Raw genomic sequence first — 26823 nt, 5'->3', positions numbered from 1 at the left:
TCCGCGGCGTCCCGCGTGTGGGGCTTACCGGTCGGCGTCTTCACCGAGTCCTACGTGTTGGTCTGTCCATATGATGTGTAGAGTGGGGGAGCAATGCAGAATGATGAGCGTCTACCGCAGTAAGTCCAGCCGGACCAGTAGCTCAACCGTCTGTCACTAATGCATGATGTTCGACAGTCCTGTGGAGACGGGCGTTGAGTCCTGGATGAAGAGTAAGGAGTAGCAGCATGAGGCTGTGCACACGGCTCTCTGCTTCCTTAGTCACGTGTGTGGCAGCAGTGGGTGTCGACGCGTTTCGACCAATGGGTTTCTGTGATGTAGTTCTTTTTATCAAGAATCACAATCCCCCCCTTGTCCGCTGGTTTGATTACGATATCTTTATCCCTGTCTAATTCTGTTAGCGCTTGTCTCTCTTTTTTAGTGATATTTTGTGATTGTCCCTGTCATCAAACACACACAGGGTTAGAGAGTACAAAATATTTCCTTGAAAAAGACCAACAGCTAGAACAGGCGCAGATAGAATTCATCATTGAGGCCATTGACTTCATATTACACCATAATTACGTGTGGTTTGAGCATACATTGTATCTTCAGACCACGGGTACCGCCATGGGATCCAAGGTTCCCCCGAGCTATGCCAACCTGTTAATGGGCAAGTGGGAGGAGGAGCGCATATGGGGGGGGCATGGCTTTGGGGCAAATTTGATCCTTTGGCGGAGATACATAGACAACATTATTTTCATATGGAAGGGCACCAAAACATTTTTGGATGCCTCCCTAGAACATATTAGTAATAATGATCGTAATCTTAAATTCACTACACAGATAAGTAGAGACAGAGCCATCTTCCTGGACCTAGAGATCTATATTGATAACAACAGACTACACACTCGGACATATAAAAAGAATGTCGATGTGAATAGTTATATTCTATCCACTAGTGGCCACCATAGGAATTGGCTAGACAATATACCCAGGGGACAATTTAGGAGAATACGGATAAACTGCTCCAAGATAGAGGACTACCACGAACAAGGAAGTGAATTAGGTACACAATTCACCAATAAACTTTATGACCCCAAATTAATACAACAGGCATTTTTAGAGGCAGGACAATTGGACAGGAGAACAATACTAAACACAAAAAACAATGTGGGAACAACACTAACATCTCAACAACAAGAAGTCCAATGCATTACTCAATACTATAAATCAGGACATAAGATAAGACAAATTCTCAAGAAACATTGGGACATTTTACTACAAGATGAAGATCTGGATAAGGTCCTCAGTAGAGCACCAAAAGTCACTTTTAGGAAAGCACCAGATATTAAACAGAAATTGGTCAAAAATCATATTCCACTTAAGACGTCTATACAAAAACAGCTACCCTATATGACGCAAATAGGGGGCTTCCACTATTGTGGAAAATGTACAGGGTGTAAAGTTACACACACCTGCACTAGCAAAAAGGTCGACACATTTTCATTCATCAACAATTGATAAGATCTTCAAAATGAAACAGAACATGTCATGCGAATCCCGTGGGGTGATCTACCTCTTAAGATGCGAATGTGGCTTCGAGTATGTGGGCCGCACGATCAGACCTCTAAAAAATCGTATCTATGAGCACATCAGCACCACAAAAATTGGCTATGATAATCATAGCGTTTCCAAACATTTTAAAGAAGTACACAATTCGGACCCCACCCATCTATTTGTTATGGCCATAGAACAACCACAGGCCAATTGGAGGGGGGGGGGAGAGATCATCTTAAAATTATAGATAAGAACGAAATGAAATGGGTTTTTATTTTAAGCACTATGACCCCTAAAGGACTGAATATTGAATTTAACAACAGGGTACTAATTGATTAACATCATATATACATAATCTGACATACTTAGAGAGTGGACACATTACTATATAAAAGATTAAGGCTGACACACAACTTTTAAAAACTGGATGTTACAGATCCTAATCATGAAACCTGCAGATTCATTAATTTGATTTTATTCATCTCTATTATATATATATATATATATTGAGTCACAAATAGGCCACTCTTGTTAGATATATTCTATGCATATATTTTGTATAATTTATATTAGACTGACATATACATTTAGTCTCGCTAAGACCATTCACATAGACGATCCAGACACCAGACTGATTGAATGAGGGAGACACCCATCTCACAGATGATTGGCTGCCTTAGAGTATGTTAACCAGCCAGCATCAGAACACACCCATTCTTGAAGAAAGCCTGATTGGCCGAAACGCGTCGACACCCACTGCTGCCACACACTTGACTAAGGAAATATTTTGTACTCTCTAAGCCCTGTGTGTGTTTGATGACAGGGACAATCACAAAATATCACTAAAAAAGAGATACAAGCGCTAACAGAATTAGACAGGGATAAAGATATCGTAATCAAACCAGCGGACAAGGGGGGGGGGGGATTGTGATTCTTGATAAAAAGAACTACATCACAGAAGCCCATTGCTCGAAACGTGTCGACACCCACTGCTCCCACACACGTGACTAAGGAAGCAGAGAACCGTTTGCACAGCCTCATGCTGCTACTCCTTACTCTCCATCCAGGAATCAACGCCCGTCTCCACAGGACTGCCGAACATCGCGCATTAGTGACAGAGGGTTGAGCTACTGGTCCAGCTGGACTTACTGCGGTAGACGCTCATCATTCCGCATCGCTCCCCCACTCTACACATTATATGGACAGACCAACACGTAGGACTCGGTGAAGACGCCGACCGGTAAGCCCCACATGCGGGACGCCGCGGATACACACTGCACGGCTCACACTGTCATCAGGACATTACATTTGACAGTGCAGGGACACGTATGTGTGCATTTACATACGGAGAGACACCTTAACCTAAGGTTACACTCACCTCCCCAACCTATCGCAGTGAGATACTTATGGATTCACACATGCCTGTTCAGTCAGAAACAGGGTACCGTATATAATTACGGGAAGGTAACCCTTCACAGGGCACATCTACCACCCGGGCATTAGTGACTCTTTTTCGACATATTCTCAGCGGCTCATTTTTATTACATGTCAATGTGGATAATATTGAGCTGACAGCAAAGCACAGGGTACCGTATAAACTTATGGAAAGGTAACCCCCTCAAAGGGCACACCTACCACCCAGAGACACCTTGTTTTCTCCAACCAGGACTTGGTCATATATTTCGAGCAAATTACTATATACACCAGAAAGGAGACATACCGGTATCCTATAGGTACCATCCATACATTCTAGCTATTCATTCCACTACTAATATATGTTATTAGATACATTTGAAGAAGACATCTATTTATTCATATAATAAAATATCTTTTAACACATAATAGATTGCCATCCTCATATTTATTGACAAATTGACAAGTTTTCTGCATTTTAACTTCTAGACATAGGTGAACGCATAGTACAATACCTCTATTAATGTTATTACTTTTGGAGACAGGACATCTCCAGTACTAAAGCTGCCCCTGATACAACAAAAGGCTACATCTTACTGAGCGCTGTTCACACCCTTTTATTGCTTAGTAATATATTGCGTATTAAAAGTAGTATATGAATAGTGAATGCAGAAGAATGTTGACTTTGTGTGTATGGGTAGGGGGGCTATGAGGGATGGAGAAAGGGTATTGAGTTCCATTTTACAGGGAATTAGTTCAAGATAGAAAAGTGAAATCTGCATATAAATGTACTGGAAATTAAATGATTCTTTTGGGAATGTGTATGGCACCAAGAACAAGCCTTGTGCAACTCTGAGAGAGGTAGGGGCATTACAGCAGAGAGCGGTTATGGATTACCCATTGTGGTATTTAATTATTTTGTGTGTAAGGTAGATATGTAATTATTCTGCAGGGCACAAGCTGGTGTGTAGTACTGTATGTGTATCTGCCACTTCTAATAATTTTTGTGTTTGCAAGTTTTAAATGACATTATTGCTACCTGCTCACTTTTGGTTCTTGATTCTGTCTTTTGGATACGTTTGTGCTGGGCTAATATAACATAGCTTCCATGTTCTACCAAAACAAACTTTCATAAATGTTTTGTATTTCCTTTAAATATTTAACACACATGACCCTACACACAAGTTTTTATTATGCTTAGAATCTGGTTTGGGTACAGGATGCCAGGTGTCAGAATCCTGATGCCGGCATACCGACTAGGTGCCGTATTCAATTTGAGCGGACCCGCAATACTTTTTCGCCTTTCAGGACTGTTCGCCTACATCGCCTGTTTTGCAGGCAGAAAAGTGTTGCGCGCGTGCCCGTGTATCGACGTATTCAATTTGAAAGTACTCGAAAACGGGACCCGGCGAAACTTAAACAAGCGGAAAGTACTGTCAGATTTGGGGAAATCAGCCTGACACCCCCCAAAAGATGCCCTGACATGGGAGTTAGCTATGGTTACCCCCGATTTGGCTTGCTGAAGGTATTTGTTGTTTTTAAACGGGCTCAATAGCGGCTAAATAGCGTTTTTCTATACGTGGTGCAGAATAGTATTCAGGAGGGTTTTTTGCAGAAAATAACTAGTCCCTGCAAATTTGGGGTACTTGAAAATGGGGGCCAGCATATTTTAAAGTTGCTAAAGTTAAGTTTAAAATAACGTGAAAAATCCACCTGCCGCAAGCCCCTGCAATGAAAAAAACACCTGGGACATACTTGGGGACCCCCCTCAGAGTCAAGGTCGCTAGCTTTTAACTTTGTCCCCCAACATTTTTCTTTTTCACCCCCAAATTCAAAGTGATTTTTTGGGGTGTTAAGTGTTTTTTGTTTTTTTAAATGTTGACACAAGTTTACCTTTGCGGGACTGTCTGAAGGCTGCACGGGGGTTCCCGCAACGTTGCACCCCAAAACCCCAATTCTGCACTTTTTTCCGCCTGCTATTCATAGGTGAAACTTTTCCACATATTACATTGCATTGACTTTCTGTGTAGGCGGAAAGTCTTTCAAATTGAATACGGCAAGACTTTTCTGCCTGGCGAAATGACGTCATCGGCGAAAAGTTTCCGCCAAAAACATACGAAAACGGCTTTTCGCCTCAAATTGAATATGGGCCTAGGTTACAATCCCGAGGCCTAGAGGTAAGTAAGCCTACCCTAAATCTTACCTCCCCTCCCAGTGCCTAACCCTAACCATCCCCCTAGTGCTTAACCCTAATACTTACTGTCGGGATTCCGGCGCCTGTATTCTAATTGCCGGCATCCAGCTTGACGGTAAAATAACTACATCTTAAGAATTATTAAACCTGTTTGGCATTATATACTGTAGCAATAGTTTTAGATGAATGAAGTTTGACTGGGGCAGTACACCTGTAAACTATAACGCAGGTGTCCTAAGGCGATCTCGGGGAGGACAGAAACCTCCCGTGGAGCAGAAGGTCCCTTTCTAGGGTGATGGTACATAATGCTCCATAATGCTACAGGTTGGTTGGTATCACAGGACATCATTGCTGCTTCACTCTTTCTCCTGTGACTGTTGTCCCCTGTAGAGCTAGCTGTGTATACCACATATAAGCTGCATGACATTATTTTTTTGAATATATAATGATATTTCCTTTTCTGTAGTAGTTGACAATATTTAAATCCTGCTTTTGTCTGTATATCACCATTCTTCTGTACCCACTTTACTGGCCCCATGAGGCTTGCAGCGCACACTGTACAGTAATACGGTGGTCCTTAATCTGTTGTACATACCTATATGTATAAATGGACAGTCTTTGTGCTTTTATGACCGCCCCTTATTAAATATTTAGTGAAGTGCAGGAAATATGCAAATGCAGGGGGGGGGGGGGGCATTTGCCTGGAAACCCCCCTTCCCAACCTGACCACTGCCTTGAATCATGACCACAATAGCAGTTGTATATAATACATGAGAAATAAGGGACGTAACAGAGCTGTGCCTTGCTGGCACATCTCAATGCTTGCTGTGATCATTGACCCTGTATATGTCTGAAGTATTACATATGTTGCACTTTCTATGATGCTTGTAAAGTGCTAATCATGGACTTTGAAGTCGCTCTAAAATTGGGCATTTGGAAACCCTCCTCTAGATATTTTGCATTTGCCCCTGATATGCTTGGGTTTGTTTACACTTGCATGTATGTAGTTTATTTACTTAGCAAAAGGAGAGGCTGATATCCATGATAAAGGGAACACAATAAGTGTTTATTAGGAAGTGCCACTAAGTGCCATCGCCAGATTTTGCTCTTAAGCTGGGTACACACTGGCCGATATATTGGACGATCAATTGATCGGCCAATATATCTGCTGCACGCCGGCCAGTGTGTATAGACGATATGTCTGTGAACGACGTCGTTCACAGACGTATCGCATTGGCTGTGCAGCACAGTCGATGGACAGATATGTCTGCAGACATATCTGTCCAACGGCAACTGTGTACGAGCAATCAGCCGATCGCCCGTGTACACACAGCGGCAGCCTCAGGGAGGGGGGCGGCCCGACCAACAGCTCCCGCATAGATGATGGTCGTTCAGTGTGTATGAACGACCATCATCTAAAGATATACATGCAGATCACTCTATCTGCAGGTATATCTTTCAGGTGTGTACCCACCATAAGTGATAATTCCATCCAACTTAATTTCCTATTTAAGTATGACTGCATTGCTAGATGAAGGTTTGCTGACCTTGTGTTCTGAACTTTTAGTTTAATTTTACCTGTGGCTACAGTAACCATTCAGTCCATTTATGTGTATCTAAGCATGTTCTATTAATAAACAATTGATTTAAAATCTTGTAGGGGTTCCTCTTCCGATGACAAGCAGTCCGCAGCAGAGCTTGATGCGGTGTTACAGCATCACCACAACATGCAGGAGAAGTTAGCTGAGGAGATGCTGCGCCTGACACAGAATCTTAAAAATAACACACTAGCAGCACAGAATGTCATTAAACAAGACAACCAGGTACTTCTCAGAGCACTGCGTGCGATGCAAAGACTATTTCTTGCTTTTTCTTTGGTTTTTCTTGCATATAATTGCTATTTCTACATCAGGGTCCATAGGGTATCCACAGGATACCTTGGGGGGTATAGGTGATGACGTCAGGCATCGGGCACCATAGAGTTAAGTTTTCAGCCTCCCAGGATGCACTAGGGTCCGCCTCCTATACCCCGCCCCCGAGCCAAGGCATCTCAGTTTCATTTGGTGCCTGGCCGGAGTCGGATGCAACTGTTAGAGGGGGGCTAAGAATAGCCCCTGAAGTTTTCTTTAATGCAGCTGTGGCTGCACATCTGGAAGTACAGCATGGACAGTCAGTGCTGACGTCCATGCTGTCTTCCCTACACCCCCACCGGTACCAGAACGCCGGTACCGATCCGGGGATGCTGGTAAGCATCTGGGGTCACAGCTAGCGGTGACCCCAGATGTTTGGGACCATGGCCGGATCCAAGGGGGCAGCAGGTAAGCAGCGGGGTCCCGCGGTGGGACCCTGCTGAAACATGGTCCAGAGTCCCCAGGCAGGGGGTTCCCTGGGGACTGGCTGCAGCGTGGAGCCAGGTACTAACCTGCGCTTCCACTACCCCCCTGGGACAGCGGACCGCGGCTGAGCGGTAGTGCTGCGTCGTCCCAGGGGTTAATTGCATGCCAGGGGAGCGCGCCCTCCCTGTAAACAGCCGGCGCCACCCCCGCTGCACACAGCCCTCTCTGCACTGTGCTGACTGGCCCTGTGGCAGCGCTCCTTCCCCAGGCCGGCCTCCTCTATGCTCCTCGGTGGTCATCTTTACAAGACGCATGGTGAACGCTGCTGGAAGCTTTGGAGCTGTGGCATCGCGGTCTGGGTCCCCCGGCATACCTCTCCTCCGTTGGGTTCAGGTCTGTGTATGCAGCGCTGTGTCCTACGAGGCTCCGTGTCTGCGTAGTTGAGTATCAGTGCTGATAGTGCAGGAATTGATTTTCTTTGCATTGTATGTGACTTCTACTAGCGCTGCTGCCTGTACTTTCATTTTCTACTGTCAGCCATTTCACTGTCCCTGATCTTTTTCTGCTAAAGCCCTTGCGGTGCGGTGATTGCAGGGTGGTCTCACACTATACTAACAAGTATCAGTGAGAGGGGTCACATACTTAACATCATGTCTGAGAGTGACTTTCATCTCCAGCTTATGTGTACTACGTGTAAGGTACCAATAGCGGAGGGGGTGTTATTTATTGGCGCGGCCAATTACTGTCACGGTCCCGGTACAGGAGCCGCCCTGGGCTTGTTTCGCCAAAGCGCTTACAACCCTCGTGGGCCAGTTAGCTCCGCAGCCCGCGTTCTCACAGATGGGATTGTCCCAGCAGTCAGTGGTGTCGTTACCCATGCAGGGTTTCCCGAGACAATTGATGGTACCACACAGTCTCCCTATTTCCCCTCCCCAAGTCTCTCAGGAGCCTGCGTGGGTTAATTCTCTGACAAGTTCTGTACAGCACTTGTCAGACGTGTTACAAGGGGAGTCTGTGTTGAGGCCTCATAAGCGGCCGGTGGCGTCTCTGTCCGCTCCTTATGAGTATGACGACGTGACGTCTGATGATGGGGAGATTCTGGATCTTTCGGACCAGGAACCTCTCCGTACTAAAGAGTCAGACGCTAGGTCCAAGGTTTATATTCCTGGACTTATTCGGGCAGTCCGCACAGTTTTAGTGATTGAGGATGATAATCCTCCGGTGTCCAAATCTAAATATGCCATTTTTAAGGATATTAAGGGTGACGCCACAGTGTTTCCCCTTTCGGGTCAGTTAGTGGACCATAGAGGAGGCGTGGAAACATCCGGGCAAACTGTATCAGCCTCAGAGACGCTTGGCGGTGGCTTATCCGTTTGCGGATAATTATTTTTCTAAGTGGGAATCCCCTCCACAGGTGGATTCTCATGTGACACGCCTAGTCCGAAGTGCCACATTGCCCATGCCCTCCATGTCTTCCTTGATGGATGCTACGGACCGTAAGGTAGAGATCTGCCTAAAGTCCGTTTATTCCCTTGCAGGGGGGGGGCAGCTAGGCCGGGTATGGCCATTTGTTGGGTAGCCAGAGCTATGGAGCGCTGGGCTGATAGTTTGGAGTTGTCTCTCGATTCCGACTGTTCGGCTGAACAGACCGAGTTGATAGGCAATCTCCGGGACTCGGCCACTTATATCAATGAAGTGGCCTTGGATATCAGTACCTTGGCATCTCGGATTTCTTCGGCAGCTGTAGCTGCTCGTCGCACCTTATGGTTGCGATTTTGGAAGGTGGACGCTGATTCCAAGAAGAGCTTGGAAGCTTTGCCTTTTAATGGAGAAGTCCTCTTTGGTCCGGATCTGGACAAAATCGGCATGTCTTCCGTCTGCTGCGGTTCCTTCCGGTTCAGGTACGTCGTCCTTACAGGGCCCAGGGTAGGCCTAAGATGCAGTCTTTTCCCAGACAGGCTGTCCCCAAAAAATCGTCCAAGCCCTGGAAACAGGCCTGGAGTACCAGATGTCCGGCCCCTAAGCCCGATGACAAGCCTGCGGCCTGATGGTCCGGGCTTCCCTTTGGGAGATCCCAAAGTGGGAGGCCGCCTGCTGCAGTTCACCCAGTGTTGGTCGGTTACCACGACAGACACTTGGGTTCTCGAGGTGGTTTCTCACGGGTACGCCCTCTCCTTTCGGCACAGGCCCCCGTCTCGATTCTTCACCACGGGTCTTCCATCAGACCCGAAACAAAGCCATGGAACTGCGGAAGGTTTTGCACGCTATGCTCCAGGCTGGAGTTATAGTGCCTGCTCCATTCTCCCAGAGGGGCCCGGGTTTCTATTCCAATTTGTTTTTGGTGCAGAAACACAATGGGTCGTATCGTCCGATCCTCAACCTCAAAGCACTCAACAAGTCTTTGCGGGTGCCGCGGTTTCGGATGGAGACCCTACGGTCCATTATTCTGGCGCTGGAACCTGGGGATTACATGGTGTCGTTGGACATACAGGACGCTTACCTGCATGTCCCTATTCTTTTACGCCATCAACAATTCCTCAGGTTTGCAATCCGCAACGACCACTTTCAGTTCCGGGCGTTACCTTTTGGGCTGGCGACAGCACCACGTGTATTCACCAAGGTGATGGCGGTCATGGCGGCTTTCCTGCGGCTGCAGGGAGTCCGCATGTTACCGTACTTGGACGACCTTTTGTTGGTGGCAGGATCTCCAGAGCTCCTTCTACGCCACTTGGACCTGACCATTGTGGTACTGCAACGGCACGGCTGGTTGATAAACTGGCAGAAGTCCACCCTGATCCAGTCTCAGAGGATTCTGCACCTCGGAGCCTTATTGGACTCCGGACAGCAAAGGATCTTTGTAACGGGGGAAAAGATCTCTGCCTTGCAGTTGAGGGTGCGCAGTTGTCTGCAGAATCGCCGTGTCTCTCTGCACTCGGCGATGAGGTTACTGGGCTCCATGGTGTCAGTATTCGACATGGTGGAATATGCCCAGTTTCACTCCAGACCTCTGCAGCAATTGATCCTGTCCAAATGGAATGGACTGCATCAGAGTCTAAAATCCCAGACGATGGTGCTCACTCCGGAGGTTCGCCTGTCTCTAGCCTGGTGGTTGCAGACGACCCATCTCAACAAGGGTCGTCTGTTCTGGGTGGCGAATTGGGTCCTGTTGACAACGGACGCCAGTCTTCGGGGCTGGGGAGCAGTCACGGGTCCACACTTGTTCCAGGGCAGGTGGACTCGGGCGGAAGCAGAGCTTCCAATAAACATCTTGGAGCTCCGCGTGGTTTTCAATGCTCTCCAGCAGGCACAACGGTTCTCCAAGGTCACCCAGTGCAGGTCCAGTCGGACAACGCTACCAACGTGGCCTACATAAATCGGCAAGGAGGAACCCGAAGTCGGGCGGCTCTCGTAGAGGTGTTCCGAATCCTGGTTTGGGCGGAGCGCAATCTCCCGGCCATATCAGCAGTCTTCATCCCGGGAGTCCTTATCTGGGAGGCGGACTTTCTCTGTCGCCAGGACGTTCATCCGGGAGAATGGTCTCTGCACCAGGACGTCTTTCAACTTCTGGTGGACAGGTGGGGTCTTCCAGAGATCGACCTCATGGCGTCACGGTACAACAACAAGTTGCCGGTGTACGGGTCTCACACAAGAGACGAAAAGGCGTCTCTGGTGGATGCTCTGTCCGTCCGGTGGACGTTCCGGTTTGCTTATCTGTTTCCTCTGAATTTACGGATTACCTGTGGAAGAAGGGAAAACAAACAGGAAGGAGGGACGCTCCTGTTGATAGCTCCCGCGTGGCCCCGGAGGCACTGGTTCTCAGACCTCCAGGGACTGTCCGTGGACATTCCTCTCCGGTTGCCGTTACGCCCGGACCTCCTGTCACAGGGTCCTTGTCTTCACCCGGACCTGACTCGGCTGTCTTTGACGGCGTGGCTGTTGAGACGGCCATATTAAGGTCCAGAGGGTTTTCCAGCTCTGTAGTGCAAACAATGCTAAGGGCTCGGAAACCATCCTCTGCAAGGATATACCATCGTGTGTGGCATACGTTCTTCCAGTGATGTCAGCCGAGAGGTTATGCTCCTCGGGAGTTCCGTCTGTCTAGAGTGTTAGCTTTCCTACAGGCAGGACTGGACCATGGGCTTCGCCTTGCATCTCTGAAGGTGCAGGTGTCTGCCCTGTCCGTCTGGTTCCATCGTAGGATTGCTGCAATCCCTGATGTGCGCAACTTTATGCAAGGTGTTCTCAGAATTCAGCCACCTTTTGTTCCACCGGTGGCGCCTTGGGATTTAGCTGTGGTCCTGAGGGCTCTCCAGGGACCGCCGTTTGAACCACTGGGCTCAGTGGACCTCAAATGGCTGGCAGCTGAAACAATTTTCCTTCTGGCCATTGCTTCGGCCAGACGTGTTTCTGACTTAGGGGCTCTCTCCTGTAGACCCCCTTTTCTGATTTTTCATAGGAACAGGGCGGTGCTACGCACTCGTCCTGATTTCCTTCCTAAAGTTGTTTCCAGTTTTCACATCAACGAGGAAATCGTTGTGCCGGCTTTTAACTCACTTGATCTTTCAGTGGGTGAGGCCACTTTGGATGTTGTGCGGGCCTTAAGAATTTATGTTGACCGCACATCTTCGTTTAGGAAGTCGGACTCCTTGTTTGTCCTCTATGGCTTCCGTAAAAAGGGTTGGCCTGCTTCAAAGCAGACTTTGGCAGGCTGGATTCGTATGGCCATTTCAAAAGCTTTTCTACTTCAGGGTCCATAGGGGTCCCCAGGGTGACCTTGGGGTATAGCTGGATCCTGGATCCTCGGGCACCACGGAGTTAAAGCTTTCAGCTGCTCCCAGGATGCACTTGGGTCCAACCTCCCCTATACCCCGCCCCCGAGCCACAGGCACCTCAGTTTTAGATGGTGCCCGGCCGGAGTTGGGTCACCCTGCGGGGTGGGCTGCAGGAGCAGCCCCCTAAAGCTTTTAATTTTTTATTTAACTTAGTTACATTTTTTTATTTATTTTTTACTACAGTTTTTCTCCAGAGCGGCAGCGCAGGGCTGTCTGTACAGACGCCCACGCTGCCGCTCCTCCCTGCTGGCGCCGCGACGCCAGCACTGAACTGGGGATCGCGGCGGGGGAAGCCAGAGTCTGTACTACCCGGACTCTGGTTTCCCCCGGTATTGCTGCCGGAAGACGCCGGGGAGATCAGGTAAGCCACGCACCGCTGATTAGCGGCGGTGCACGGGTTCCTTTCAAATGCAGTCCCATGCCCCCGGTTCTAGGGGACAGACCGGGGGCGCTAGCGGTGGCGGCGGGCCCCCCCTCCAGCGGATGCATACCCCGCCAGACCACTAGACTACCAGGGTTAATATCGCGGCAAGCGGGATGCCGGCAACCCGGGGGTTAATATGCTAGCCAGGGGAGGAAGCCTTCCCTGTCTAGCGGCTCCTTCCCTCAGCTCAGCGCGCCTTTCAGCACGGAGTCTGGCGTCGCTGAGCTGCAGCTACTCGGCCACTCCTCCTCTGAGGTCTCCAGCGGCCATTTTCTCTGTGGCAGCGCAGATACTCTCAGGGAGCACGCGGACCGGTCCCCCTGTGTACCTCTCCCCTGCAAAAGGACAGTGTGCAGAGCGCTATAGCCCTCCCAGACACTGAATCTGGGCAGGTTGATTGTAGTGGAAAGGTGCAGTGAGTATATCTTCCTGCATGGTATGTGACTTTTGCTAGTGCTGCCTGTCTGTGTCTTTTTTCTACTTACTGTCAGCCTATACCTATCCCTTTCCTTCTCCTACAAGCCCTACAGGTGTGCGGGGGAAGGGTGTTTCTACTGACCTCGCCTATATAGATCACGTATTTGTGAGGTCCGTCACATACAGTTGTGTGCTACACGGTGCCATATTGTGGGCTGTTGTCCAGCACACGGGTGAGTGCGCACGTTTTCTTCCAACGTCATGTCCGAGGAGGAGATTGGGCACTCCGGGGCTCCGGTATTGCTGTTCTGCAGGAGTGGATAGGGAGGATTTGTCACAGGACGGCCTGTGCGGACGGTGCCAGGCTCTCCCTGGTATGTCTAAACCTCCCATGTCGCAGGAGCCACCATGGGCGATGTTTTCCCAGGTGCTGGTGTCCATCGCGGACCGTCTGTCGGTCCCGACTGCCGCCCCTACTAGGGCGTTGCCCCAGCCTGCCATCCCCCATTCCCCGGGTGTCCCACAATTATTGCAGACTCCCCCGGGGTCTCAGCCTGTTGGTCCCTATGCGGGGTTGCCAATGTATATTCAGTCCACCCCTGTGGCACAGCAGGCTGTGGTGCCGTTTCAGGCTCCTGTGGCAGCTCCTCCACCCTGGGTGGATGCGCTTTCCCACACTGTCCAAGATTTGGCGGCAACATCTTCGGCTTTTCAGTCGATGTTGCGCAGTGACGTGCCTTCCAGGGCGTCTAAACGCTCAGTCATGGCGCAGGCTGCGCATCTTCCGGATTCTGAGGTGTCCTCGGATGATGGTGAGGTGCAGGATGACTCAGCCTCAGTTGCCTCAGTCCAGGAGGTAGACACTAAGTCTTCCATCAATGTGCGGGCTCTGGTTAAGGCCATTCTTCTTCTGATTGAGGATGAGGCACCCGCTCCCAAGTCGAGGTATCCTAGTTTTAAAAGAGCTAAGGTTACTTCTGCAGCGTTCCCCTTGTCTGATCAGTTGACTGATCACATGGCGGTGGCCTGGCAGACACCCAGTAAGCGTTTCCTGCCACAGAAACGCTTGGCGTCCAATTATCCATTCCCGGAAGCGCATTGTAAGAAGTGGGAAACTCCGCCTGCAGTTGATTCCCATGTAACACGCCTCATCAGGAGTGCTACTTTGCCATTGCCGTCTATATCCTCGCTGAAGGATCCTACGGACAGGAAGGTGGAGACTTGTTTAAAGTCTATTTATTCTCTCTCAGGGGCGGTAGCCCGGCCGTCCATGGCCATCTCCTGGGTGGCCAAGGCCATTGAGGGGTGGGCCAACGCCTTGGAGGACGCGTTTACGGATGAAGCTCCGGACGTCCAGAGGGCGTTGTTAGGACAGATGAGAGATGCCGCCTCCTACATTGGAGAAGCATCTTTGGATGCTAGCCTGTTGACCTCTAGGGTTTCGGCGGCAGCAGTGTCTGCTCGTAGATCCTTGTGGTTGCGGTCTTGGAGAGCAGACGCGGATTCAAAGAAAGGCTTGGAGGCCTTACCTTTTAATGGAGAATTACTATTTGGTCCGGACCTGGACAAAATAGTAGATACCCTGGCGAAATCCAAGTCAGCCTTCCTCCCTTCAGCTACTACACCTGCTAAGGTCCGGAGCTCGGCCTTTCGTTCCTTTCGGGTTCAGGGCAAGGCAAAGGGTCAGTCCGTCCCAAGGCAGTCCGCACCCAAGACCGCCTCAAAGCCAAAGAAGCAAGCCTGGAGTGCTAGGCGCCCTTCTTCCAAGCCAGAAGATAAGCCTTCTGCGTGATGGGACGGGCCTCCCTCTGGGGGACCCCAGAGTGGGAGGCCGACTTCTTCAATTCGCCCAGTGCTGGCACAATACCACCACGGATGCCTGGGTGCGAGAAGTGGTCTCCCAGGGGTACGCCCTGTCTTTTCGGCACAGGCCGCCTTGCCAGTTTTTTTGCACAAGTCCTTCTCAGGACAAAACCAAGGCCTTGCAGGTTCAGGAAGCCATAGAGGCCTTGCTGACGGCGGGGGTCATTATACCCGTACCACAGTCTCAACGTGGGATGGGGTATTACTCTACGCTGTTTCTGGTGCTGAAACCCAATGGCTCTCATCGCCCCATCCTCAATTTGAAGTGCCTGAACAGGTTTCTCAGGGTTCCCAAATTCAGGATGGAAACTTTGCGTTCCATCATTCTGGCGATGGAACCGGGGGATTATATGGTCTCCCTGGATATCCAGGACGCCTACCTCCATGTGCCTATAGCAACATCGCACCAACAGTTTCTGCGGTTTGCTATTCTCCACAACCACTACCAATTCAGGGCTCTACCCTTTGGTCTCTCCACGGCACCAAGGGTATTTACCAAGGTGATGGCGGTCATGGCGGCTCACCTTCGGAGCCAGGGGATACGGTTGCTACCGTATCTAGACGACCTCCTCTTGCTGGCAAGCTCCCCGGAGGTACTGATCCAGCATCTCCACCTGACGGTCGCTGGTCTACAGGCGCACGGCTGGTTGATCAACTGGAAGAAGTCCTCCCTCATCCCATCACAGTGGATGGTTCATTTGGGGGCCCTGCTGGACTCTCGTCAGCAACGGATTTTTCTGACTCCAGAGAAGGTCTCCTCCTTACAGCTGCGGATTCACGGCTGTCTGAGCAGTGGCAGAGTGTCGGTGCACTCAGCGATGAGAGTTTTGGGGTCCATGGTGTCGGCATTCGACATGGTGGAGTTTGCCCAGTTCCATTCCAGGCCCCTGCAGGGGCTGATTCTTTCGGAATGGAACGGATTGCCACACAGGATCCGCTCTCAGATGCTGGTGTTGTCCTCGGAGGTGCGTCTGTCCCTAGCCTGGTGGCTACAGACAGCTCATCTCCTAGAGGGGCGCCCCTTTTGGATCCCGGAATGGGTTCTGCTCACGACAGATGCCAGTCTCCGGGGTTGGGGGGGCGGTGACAGGCTCCTTGTCACTTCAGGGTCGTTGGTCGGCGGAGGAAGCGATTCTTCCCATCAACATCCTGGAACTGAGGGCAGTATACAGAGCCCTGCAGTCGTCCGGCACCGCTCTTCACGGAAGGGCCGTTCAGGTGCAGTCAGACAACGCCACCACGGTGGCGTACATCAATCACCAGGGAGGGACTCGCAGTCGAGCTGCGATGTCGGAGGTGTCCCGCGTCCTGGCTTGGGCGGAGCGCTATCTTCCAGCTCTCTCGGCAGTTTTCATCCCAGGAGTCCTCAATTGGGAGGCAGACTTCCTCAGCCGTTACGACGTGCATCCCGGGGAATGGTCGCTTCATCCAGAGGTATTCCAACTACTCGTGGACAAGTGGGGGCTGCCAGAGCTGGACCTGATGGCGTCCCGTCACAATCACAAGCTGCCCGTGTACGGGTTAAGGACAAGGGACGCAGGCGCAAGTCTGATAGACGCGCTGCCGGTGAGATGGCTGTTTCAACTGGCTTACTTGTTCCCTCCGATATCTCTGCTGCCTCGGGTCCTGCGCAAGTTCAAACAGGACGGAGGCACACTGATCCTGGTGGCCCAGAAGGCCGTGGTACTCCGATCTGCGGATTTTGTCCATCGACGCTCCGTTCCTCCTACCTCAACGGCGGGACCTGTTGTCTCAGGGGCCCTGTCTTCACCCGGATCTGGGTCGACTATCTTTGACGGTGTGGCTCTTGAGACAGCCGTCCTGAGGTCTCGGGGCTTTTCTAGCTCCGTTATTACCACCATGCTGAGGGAGTGCAAGCCTGCTTCCGCGAGGATCTATCGCAGAGTGTGGCACACTTACTTTCAGTGGTGCGAGGCCAGAAAATATGATCCCCTGGTGTTCCGGGTTTCGCGTATTTTGGCTTTCCTTCAGTCGGGTTTCGACTTAGGATTACGTCTTTCCTCACTGAAGGTGCACGTGTCTGCTCTGTCGGTGTGGTTCCAGCGCAGGATCGCTGCTATGCCGGACGTACACACCTTTTTCCAGGGAGTTTTAAGAATCCAGCCTCCCTTTGTGCCACCTGTGGCCCCGTGGGATTTGGCGGTGGTTCTTCGGGCCTTACAGGGTCCGCCTTTTGAGCCCTTGGAGTCAGTGGAGCTCAAGTGGCTAACTTTTAAAACTGTTTTCCTCTTGGCAATTGCTTCTGTCAGGAGGGTTTCAGATTTGGGGGCACTTTCTTGTCGTCCCTCTTTTCTGATTTTTCATCAGGACAGAGCGGTGCTTCGCACTCGTCCTGATTTCCTGCCTAAGGTGGTTTCCAGGTTCCACATTAATCAGGAAATTGTTGTACCAGCCTTTCAGTCGCCTGATCTTTCGGCTGGGGAGACTTCCTTAGACGACGTCCGTGCACTCCAGGTTTATGTGGACCGGACTAGTTCTGTGAGGAAGTCGGATTCTTTGTTTATCCTCTTTGGTTTTCACAAGAGGGGTTGGCCTTCCAACAAACAGACTCTAGCCCGTAGGCTTCGTTCTGTTATTATTGAGGCTTATATGCAGGAGGGTTTACCTGTTCCAGCCTCTGTTAAGGCTCATTCCACTCGGTCTGTGGGTCCCTCTTGGGCTGCTAGACGTGGCGCCTCTGCTGTTCAGCTCTGTAAGGCGGCCACCTGGTCTTCCATTCAGACCTTTTTGAGGTTCTATGCGTTTGACACCTTTGCCTCTCAGGATGCATCCTTTGGGCGCCGGGTCCTCCTATCAGCACAGGAGCGTCCCCGCCCTTAGTTGGACTGCTTTGGGACATCCCCAAGGTCACCCTGTGGACCCCTATGGACCCTGAAGTAGAAAACAAGAGATATGGTAAGAACTTACCTTTGTTATCTCTGTTTCTACGAAGTCCATAGGGTCCACAGGGCACCCGCCCTGACGCACCTGGCTTCATATGGGCTGTGTGACTGGTCGCCGGTTTTCCGTCTCCCATTTCTGTGAGTATGGTTCTTGTGTGTTCCAGTCTTCCTTCTCTCTGTTTCGTCTCCTCCTCCGGCCTGGGCTGCTTACCAACTGAGGTGCCTGTGGCTCGGGGGCGGGGTATAGGGGAGGTTGGACCCAAGTACATCCTGGGAGCAGCTGAAAGCTTTAACTCCGTGGTGCCCGAGGATCCAGCTATACCCCAAGGTCACCCTGTGGACCCTATGGACTTCGTAGAAACAGAGATAACAAAGGTAAGTTCTTACCATATCTCTTGTTATCTTCATGAAGGCCTTCCGGTTCCTGCCTCTGTGAGGGCTCATTCCACTAGGTCTGTGGGTCCTTCGTGGGCTGCTCGACCTGGTGCCTCTGCAGTCCAGATCTGCAAGGCTGCCACATGGTCCTCGGTCCATACCTTTGTGAGGTATTACGCGTTTGACACCTTTGTCTCTCAGGATGCTTCCTTCGGGCAGCGGATTCTCCTTTCAGCACAGGAGCGTCTCCACCCTTAAAGGATATTGCTTTGGGACATCCCCAAGGTATCCTGTGGATACCCTATGGACCCTGATGTAGAAAATATGAGAAATGGTAAGAACTTACCTTTGTTATCTCTATTTCTACGAAGTCCATAGGGTTCCACAGGACTCCCGCCCTGTCGCACCTGTGCTGCAGATGGGCTTTACTCTGGTCACCGGTTTTTCCGTCTCCCTCTGGTGAGAATGTGATGCTTGTGTGTGTCCAGATCTTTTTTCTCTCTCTTCCTTCTCCTCCTCCGGCCTATAGCTTGGTACGTAACTGAGATGCCTTGGCTCGGGGGGCGGGGTATAGGAGGGGGACCCTAGTGCATCCTGGGAGGCTGAAAACTTAACTCTATGGTGCCCGATGCCTGACGTCATCACCTATACCCCCCAAGGTATCCTGTGGAACCCTATGGACTTCGTAGAAATAGAGATAACAAAGGTAAGTTCTTACCATATCTCATATTATTGTTTTATTTGTTTAGAAGTTAGAATGATTATTTCCATCCTTTATTTCGTAGGGGCCTATATATCAATATTTAGGGTATATTCCACGAAAAACACCCATTTTTGAGGGATACCCACAAATATAATTACAAACGAATGTATGATTTTTCCATATCTGCCGCTGTACCTCCACTTTCAACAACACCTGCAGCTCCCATAGGTATACGGGCTGCAAAGATGCCAGATTTACCAAGTACCCCCGACAGCTAGCGCCATCTGTTACCTATAGGCAACATTCCACAAAAATGACTCAGCAGACCACGCATACAGTATGCAGTAGTAGTGTGATCACTTCTAACATATTGCAGAGACTGGTTACTGTTGGAGCCTCTATCTCTGCATGTGTATTTTGACTCATTCCTGTGAATGTTAATTTCTTATTGCTACAAATAGTGTTTATAAGAAATTACAAAGATCAGGTCTACAAAGCGATAATTGATAAATATGCCCCATAGTACTGGTGTAGTCCTTTAACCTTCATCTCTCCACAAACTGGAGTATTATAACAGAAATGAGCCCTGTTCACACAGCTGAGTAGAAATGTAGTAACTATTATCTGCAATGCATTGTCCACTCATAGTATGCATCCCCCTCCCACTCTTAAAGTAAAAAGCGCCCACCATCAAATAAATTGCCTGTTGCCCAAACAAGAAATTTATATTTTCCTACCCACTATTAAATTATTTGCAGATTTTCCATGTGTCGTGTGTACAGGTTGAGTCTCCCATATCCAAATGCTTGGGACCAAGGGTATTTTGGATATCGGAATATTCCGTATTTTGGAATATTTGTATATCATATTGAAAGGTCTTAAGAATAGGGCCCAAATATAAACACAGAATGCATTTATGATTCTTAAACACCTTATACACACAGCCAGAAGGTAATTTTATATAATAATAATTTTGTGACTCAAACAAAGTTTGTGTACATACATGAAATTAATTTATATTTCATATAGACCTTATACACACAGCCTATAGGTAATTTTATACTTTATTTTAAATAATTTTATGCCTTAAACAAAGTTTGTGTATATTAAACCATCAAAAAGCAAAGGTTTTACTATCTCAGTCATGCTAAAAATATTCTGTATTTCGGAATATTTGGATATGGGAGACTCAACCTGTATATATATTTCATGAATTACTTTGATGAGCATTATTGTGTAGAAAAAATGGATGGGTACAGCGCCAATTTTAGCAAATTTATGGATTTATGAAACAAAGAGATGAACTATCAGCTGTTTTTAACTGGCACCTCAGCCCGTAAATAATATGGGCGTCAGCTCTGGGTAAATAGGACAATACTAGTGCAAGTATTTAAGAAACAAATAAACAGAATTGGAATTAACCCTTCAGCGACAAGTATGCTCAGTGATATAAATATTAGCTTGTGAATAATAAAAACAACAACAACCAAATCTGGATATAAAGTGTCTCGTGCAATCACTGTAAATTCATGACGTGCATAGAAATCGGTCTGCCAGAGGTGATAGCTGTGGTGTCATTAGGCTGTTGTCAGATTATCTGTACTGGGTCCCAACTGTAGAACTACAAGTGCCAGCAGCACGCAGACCACACTACGGTCCTGCTCTGCCGGCCTGGCACGCAGTATATATTATACAACACACGCAGTACACCCTGGGGTCCCAGGAACAGCACAGATGAGCTTCACCTCTGGCAGACCGATTTCTATGCACGTCATGAATTTACAGTGATTGCACGAGACACTTTATATCCAGATTTGGTTGTTGTTGTTTTTATTATTCACAAGCTAATATTTATTTCACTGAGCATACTTGTCGCTGAAGGGTTAATTCCAATTCTGAGCATTATTGTATGATTAGTTCTTTTAGACATTTAGATAGGATTCCAAATACTGTTTCCCATTTAAAATTGGATATTATAATCTTTAAATTGATTTCCCATTTTTATCAGTGTTTAAGTGCAGAAAATAAGCATGATTAGTGGATGTAATAAATATTAATTCACCCATCCAATAACCAGCCAGGGATATGCAGCTGTCAGAAGCTGGCATAGTGGCACACAGTTTTGTATGGGAAATGCAATCTCCTTGTCACACTGGATAAATTGTGTAAGAAAATGTAAGCCTTTAATTACAATATAATTCATTGTGATGTATGGGGCCAGGGGCGTAACTAGAACTTTGTGGGCCCCATTGCAAAATTTTAAAAGGGCCCCCCCCTCCATTGGCACAGAGAGGTAAAAAAAAATATGCCCCCACATTATAGGGGAAATAACATTTTTAATCTTGAGAGGACTGGAATATTGCCCTGAAATATTTGAGTGCCAAAATCATATGAGCACATGCTGAGCCCTGATTGGATCTGCTTAGCATTTATTCCTGACCCTCAAATAAGGATTTATATATATTTATACATTTGGTAGAGCCACCCCGCAATTGTGGGCACGGATGTCGAACCTGCCTTCCGCATTATGGCATTGCTGGTGGTGACCCCAGACACACATGCACAACAAATACACCCACACATAGCATTCAGACATTGACACACACACACACATCAGTCACCCATTGTCCCTCATACACACATAGCAGTTACCCATTGTCCCTCACACACACCAGTTACCCATTGTCCCTCACACACACCAGTTACCCATTGTCCCTCACACACACCAGTTACCCATTGTCCCTCACACACACCAGTTACCCATTGTCCCTCACACACACCAGTTACCCATTGTCCCTCACACACACCAGTTACCCATTGCCTCAAAACACAGCAGTAACTAACTGTTTCTCACACACTCCAGTCAGCCATTGTCACACACACACATATAGCAGTCACCCATTGTCACACACACAGCAGTCACCCATTGTCACACACATACACACACAGCAGTCACCCATTGTCACACACATACACATATAGCAGTCACCCATTGTCACACATATACAAATAGCAGTCACCCATTGTCATACACACACATATAGCAATCACCCATTGTCTCACACACACACACAGCAATCACCCATTGTCTCACACACATATATAGCAGTCACCCATTGTCTCACATACATATATAGCAGTCACCCATTGTCACACACACATATAGCAGTTACCCATTGTCACACACACATATAGCAGTCACCCATTGTCACACACATATATAGCAGTCAGCCATTGTCACACACAAACATAGCAGCCAACCATTGTCACACACACACACACACACACACACACACACACAAGTCAGCCATTGTCACACACACACATATATAGCAGTCACCCATTGTCTCACACACAAACATAGCAGTTACCCATTGCCTCAAGCACAGCAGTCACTAATTGTTTCTGACACACTCCAGTCAGCCATTGTCACACACACACACAGCAGTCACACACACATAGCAGTCAGCCATTGTCCCACACACACATAGCAGTCACACACACATAGCAGTCAGCCATTGTCATACATAGTGTTCCCTCTAGCTCCGGTGGGAGGCAGGGCGCCGGAGCTAGAGAGGGCATGCCCGTGCGCGCGCCGAAGGCGCGCTGGCGACCGAGAAGGGGGCGTGGTCATCGGAAAAGGGGGCGTGTCTATAAGACGCGTCCCCTTTTCGTCACTCTTGGGGGGCGTGCCCGGCACTTACGGACCCGCCGGGCAGCCCCCAAGCCTGCAGACAGGGAGAATAGATGCCGGGCGCATGCGCCCGGCGTCTATTCTCCGGCGGTGACCGGGTCACCGCATGTTTCTCCACCCGCGGGACACTGCGTCCCGCTGGTGAGAACGGTTCCCGCAGGCTGTGAGGGCAGGGCGCTTTTTGCCCTCCTCCTGGAGGGCAGGGTGCTTTATGCCCTCCAGAAGGAGGGCAGGGCGCCGCGCCCCGCTAAAACAGCCTAGCGGGAACGCTAATACACATATAGCAGTCACCCATTGTCATACACACATATATAGCAGTCACACACATAGCAGTCAGCCATTGTCATACACACATATAGCAGTCACACACACACATATAGCAGTCAGCCATTGTCACACACATAATGCACCTACCCCAGTGCTCTCACCTAGCATGCCTTGTGCAGCTGGCTGTGATGGTCCCTGTTCACTTCTCTTTCTAACTAGGTTCAGTCTGGCACCAACACTGTGTCCATCTCCCAGTCAAGAGATGCAGAGCAGAGGTAAAGTCAGAGGGCGGATCATAGCCTCATGGGATTTGTAGTTTATCTTCAACTGCTCAGAGTGTGAGCAGTAAAAGATAAAACTACAAATCCCATGTGTCACTCTACTTCACTCTCTGGCCAGCCAGCCTGCCGAGTTCCTTGTACAGGTGACCAATCCATGCGTAACTAACTGTGTGCAGGGGGAGCAGTGGGCCCTGGAGGCAGCCCGGGCCCCATAGCAGCCGCACCCCTTGCAACCTCGGTAGTTACGCCACTGTACGTGGCTGTCTTTAACCACTTGCCTGGCATGGACGTAAGCTTCTGTCCACACCAGGCAGTTCTTTATCTGTACTGGACGTAAAATTTCGTCCAGACAGATAAACATGAGGGCTGCTGCAGGAAGAGAATCTTCCCACAGCTGCTGCTCTCAGAGGGACCTTCCAGTCCCTCTGCTTGTCAGCACCCTCTCCCCCTCTGCTGTGCTGCTGACCCCCTACCCAGTGCCAGCAGCTGCTGGGGAAAAGTAAGTAAACTTCCCCCCTCACTCCCCTTACGTACCTGGTGCCTGGATCCGGTCTCAATTTGAACGTCGCGACGGTTCCGATGTTCCGGTATTTGAAAACCCGATTTTTAAAAAAAAAAAGAAAACTTTTTTTTTTTTTTTTTGATGAAACCATTTTAAATAAGTTAAAATTGACGTTCCTCACCTAATTCACTAAAAAAAAAAACTACAATTTTGGAGCGGTTTTCAGAAAAAAAAATTGTCAGTTAAGTGGTTAAAGAACATTATTAATCAGAAAGCAATTTCCCTCATTTAAAGCGCTTTCACCACATTAAAGACAATTCAATTTGTGTACTCTAATTTTCAACTCCAAACCTATTTTATCATTAACTCAGAACTGCGGGTGCCTGAATATTTGTAAGTCATTTCTTATTTACATTACTTGAATCCTGAAATCTTCATTTTCAAGAAGAAAAGAGAAATCCTGGTGGCTATATTTCATTTAGCATGTATACTATAATATAAATCAAGCAATCCTATTCTTTACACTCGTGCATATTTGGTGTCACCCTTTACATTTCTGTATTACTGTGCTCGCATGTCACATGTCATTTGTGTCATCTCAACTCCGGTCATTAATACTCCCAAGGTGTGGTACTGGGTGAATTTGAGGACCAATGTTGAGAGCCTTTCTGTTCATTTCATTCATGGCAACTAATTTGAGTATCTTACCGGCTGCTTTCCTCCAACCAGACCCTTTCCCAGTCTCTGAGGTTAGCAGACCAGAACTCTGAGAAGCTGAAAACGGAATCAGACCGTCTGGAACAACATGCCAAGAAGTCTGTCAACTGGCTTTTATGGATGATTCTTATATTTGTCTGCTTCACCTTTATCAGCATGATACTTTTCATCAGATTATTCCCTCGTCTGTGATGGCAAACCCTTATCTAGCTCTCACCATTTTCTTCATACAGAATGATCTCTGAGATGGCAGCAACCTGGATTTCTTTATCTGTTTTGTTGCAGCTGACCAACACATTCACCAGGTGTTACACATACCACATAGGGAGCCATTCAATTCAACGCGATGTTGAATATCCGTGGGAGGTAGCTCCTGAAGCTATTGAATACACCGCACTGTTTGGGCACGCTAAAGATTTTTTCTCGCACCCCCCCCAGGGGATGCGAGAAGAAATCCGATCAAAGTCCCGGGCGCGCAGCTGTTTTTCTGCATAGCGCGGCGCTAACATCTGCGCGCACGGCACTTCGGTCAGAGAATGCCGGTTAAGGCGCGGTAACTGGCATTCTCCGACTACACAGCGCACTGAATTGAATGGCTCCGGGAGCTCGCTCCTGGTGCTGTTCAATTCGCGTTGAATTGAATCGCCCCCATAGTGCTACCTTTTCATGGTCTGGGAAGGGGAGAAATAAATGGTTTATTATGGCTTGTGCTATACAGGAAAACATGCATCTACTGTATTTGGTTTAACTTTTTCATGTGTTTCATCATTCCCCATAAATTGTAGCCAGATATGAATATCACAAACACAGAGTTCACAGTGATAGATTTCACACTAACTCAATGAAAACCAAAAATAATAGACCCTTTGTAATTGCACATGCTGTGGGTTACTAGATTGTGGAATCTGAACCAGACCCAGAGGCTTATTTGCAGACTAAAGGTGCCCACACACATACCGATGTACTCACGATCCGACGATGTGTCCAATTTCCCTTGAAACTCTCCCTGGCAGCTCTGCACACGATATGCACACGATACGCTGTCCAATCTTCATCTGATCTCCTACAGCCAGAGTTTTTAACAGTGCATTTGTGTCTAGATTGTCAGATCTGCCGTACTGCACGGCAGATCTGAAGATGCGATGTGCGACATGCGGGGCCGCGCATCTTGAGTGGGGACTCACGATTTGGGCATTTTTTACCCGATCTGTCGTTCCAATATGTCGGAATCAGCCAGATCGGGAAAAAAATCGCTATGTGTAGGCACCTATAGGGGCACAAGGAAGTTCTACTAGTCTTTTTAGCCTAACCAACCTTACATGAGGCCAAGTTTACTATCCAGATATGAAAGAAGAAATTCTCAGGAACTTCTCAAGAAGCAAATCATTTTAATGTCGCATTATGTCCAGTGGTATACTAAATAAAAAACATATTGTTATATTTGCAATACTTAATTGATCTGTAGGTTTGGAGTACATTTATGCTTAACAATTTGTCTTTATACAGTATATAGAGCCTGATTCAGGGATGTATACAAACACAATGGTTGGCAGGCGCAAGATCAGGATATCGATATGAGGTATCACAACTTTGCACTATAAATACAACAGTGCAACAGCTTCCCTTCATAATTTCAATGTTGTTTCTACCCTACTATATATGGGTTGGGTATGAAATACCGGCTGTCGGGATGCCTGCTGTCAAAATGCCAACAGCAGTATCCCGACAGGGATCGGGTGAGTATACTAACCCTCCCCACCTTCTCCCCCTAACTCTCCTTTCTTGCACCCTAACCCTCCACACCCTAACACCCCCCCCCCCCCCCATTAGTGCCTAACCCACCCCACAGTAGTGACTAACCCACCCCACAGTGGTGCCTAACCCCAACTTCCCAGTGGTGACTAACCCACCCCACAGTGGTGCCTGACCCTAACCTCCCCACCCCCCCCCCAAAGCCTAACCCTAACCACTCTGTGGTACCTCAACCTAACCCTCCACCCCCACGACTAACAGTTAAGATGCCCCAGGGTACCTTCCTTCTGGATGGTGGCTGTGGAGATTCTGGTTTCGGGATTTCGCTGCCTATCTTTAGTGTCGAGTTGGGCTTCCGACATCGGGGTTTTTTATGGCTGACATCCCGTCCACCGGCATACTAACTACATCCCCTACATATATTTGACTTCTAGATGCTAATAAGCCCTTTGCACAGTGTGATATCACTTGCCATGCAGCACTTTGTAATCTCCAAAAAACATACTGGTAAGTTATTTGTATTCTGACATAATTAACACTACTGCATGAGCGCTTTTGTGCTAGGAATTTTAGACTGTAAGCTCCAGTAGGACAGGGGCCTAAATGAATTA

The 26823-nt window shown here is 48.5% G+C and overlaps 1 protein-coding gene across 1 annotated transcript in view; it reads left to right on the top strand.

Annotated features, from left to right (window-relative positions):
* USE1 (unconventional SNARE in the ER 1) overlaps positions 1 to 25918 on the top strand; it is a 101744-nt gene extending 75826 nt beyond the window's left edge. Inside the window, exons 7-8 of the mRNA XM_088478471.1 lie at positions 6807 to 6969; positions 24473 to 25918. Of these exons, the coding sequence (XP_088334597.1) occupies positions 6807 to 6969; positions 24473 to 24652 (343 nt within the window). The 3' untranslated portion in view covers positions 24653 to 25918. The remainder of the gene's footprint in view (positions 1 to 6806; positions 6970 to 24472) is intronic.
* The last annotated feature ends 905 nt before the right edge of the window (positions 25919 to 26823 follow it).

Source organism: Taudactylus pleione, unplaced genomic scaffold, assembly GCF_031769625.1.
Source record: "Taudactylus pleione unplaced genomic scaffold, aTauple2 ptg000214l, whole genome shotgun sequence".
Taxonomy (NCBI): domain Eukaryota; kingdom Metazoa; phylum Chordata; class Amphibia; order Anura; family Myobatrachidae; genus Taudactylus; species Taudactylus pleione.
This window is presented reverse-complemented; position numbering and strand designations above follow the sequence as displayed.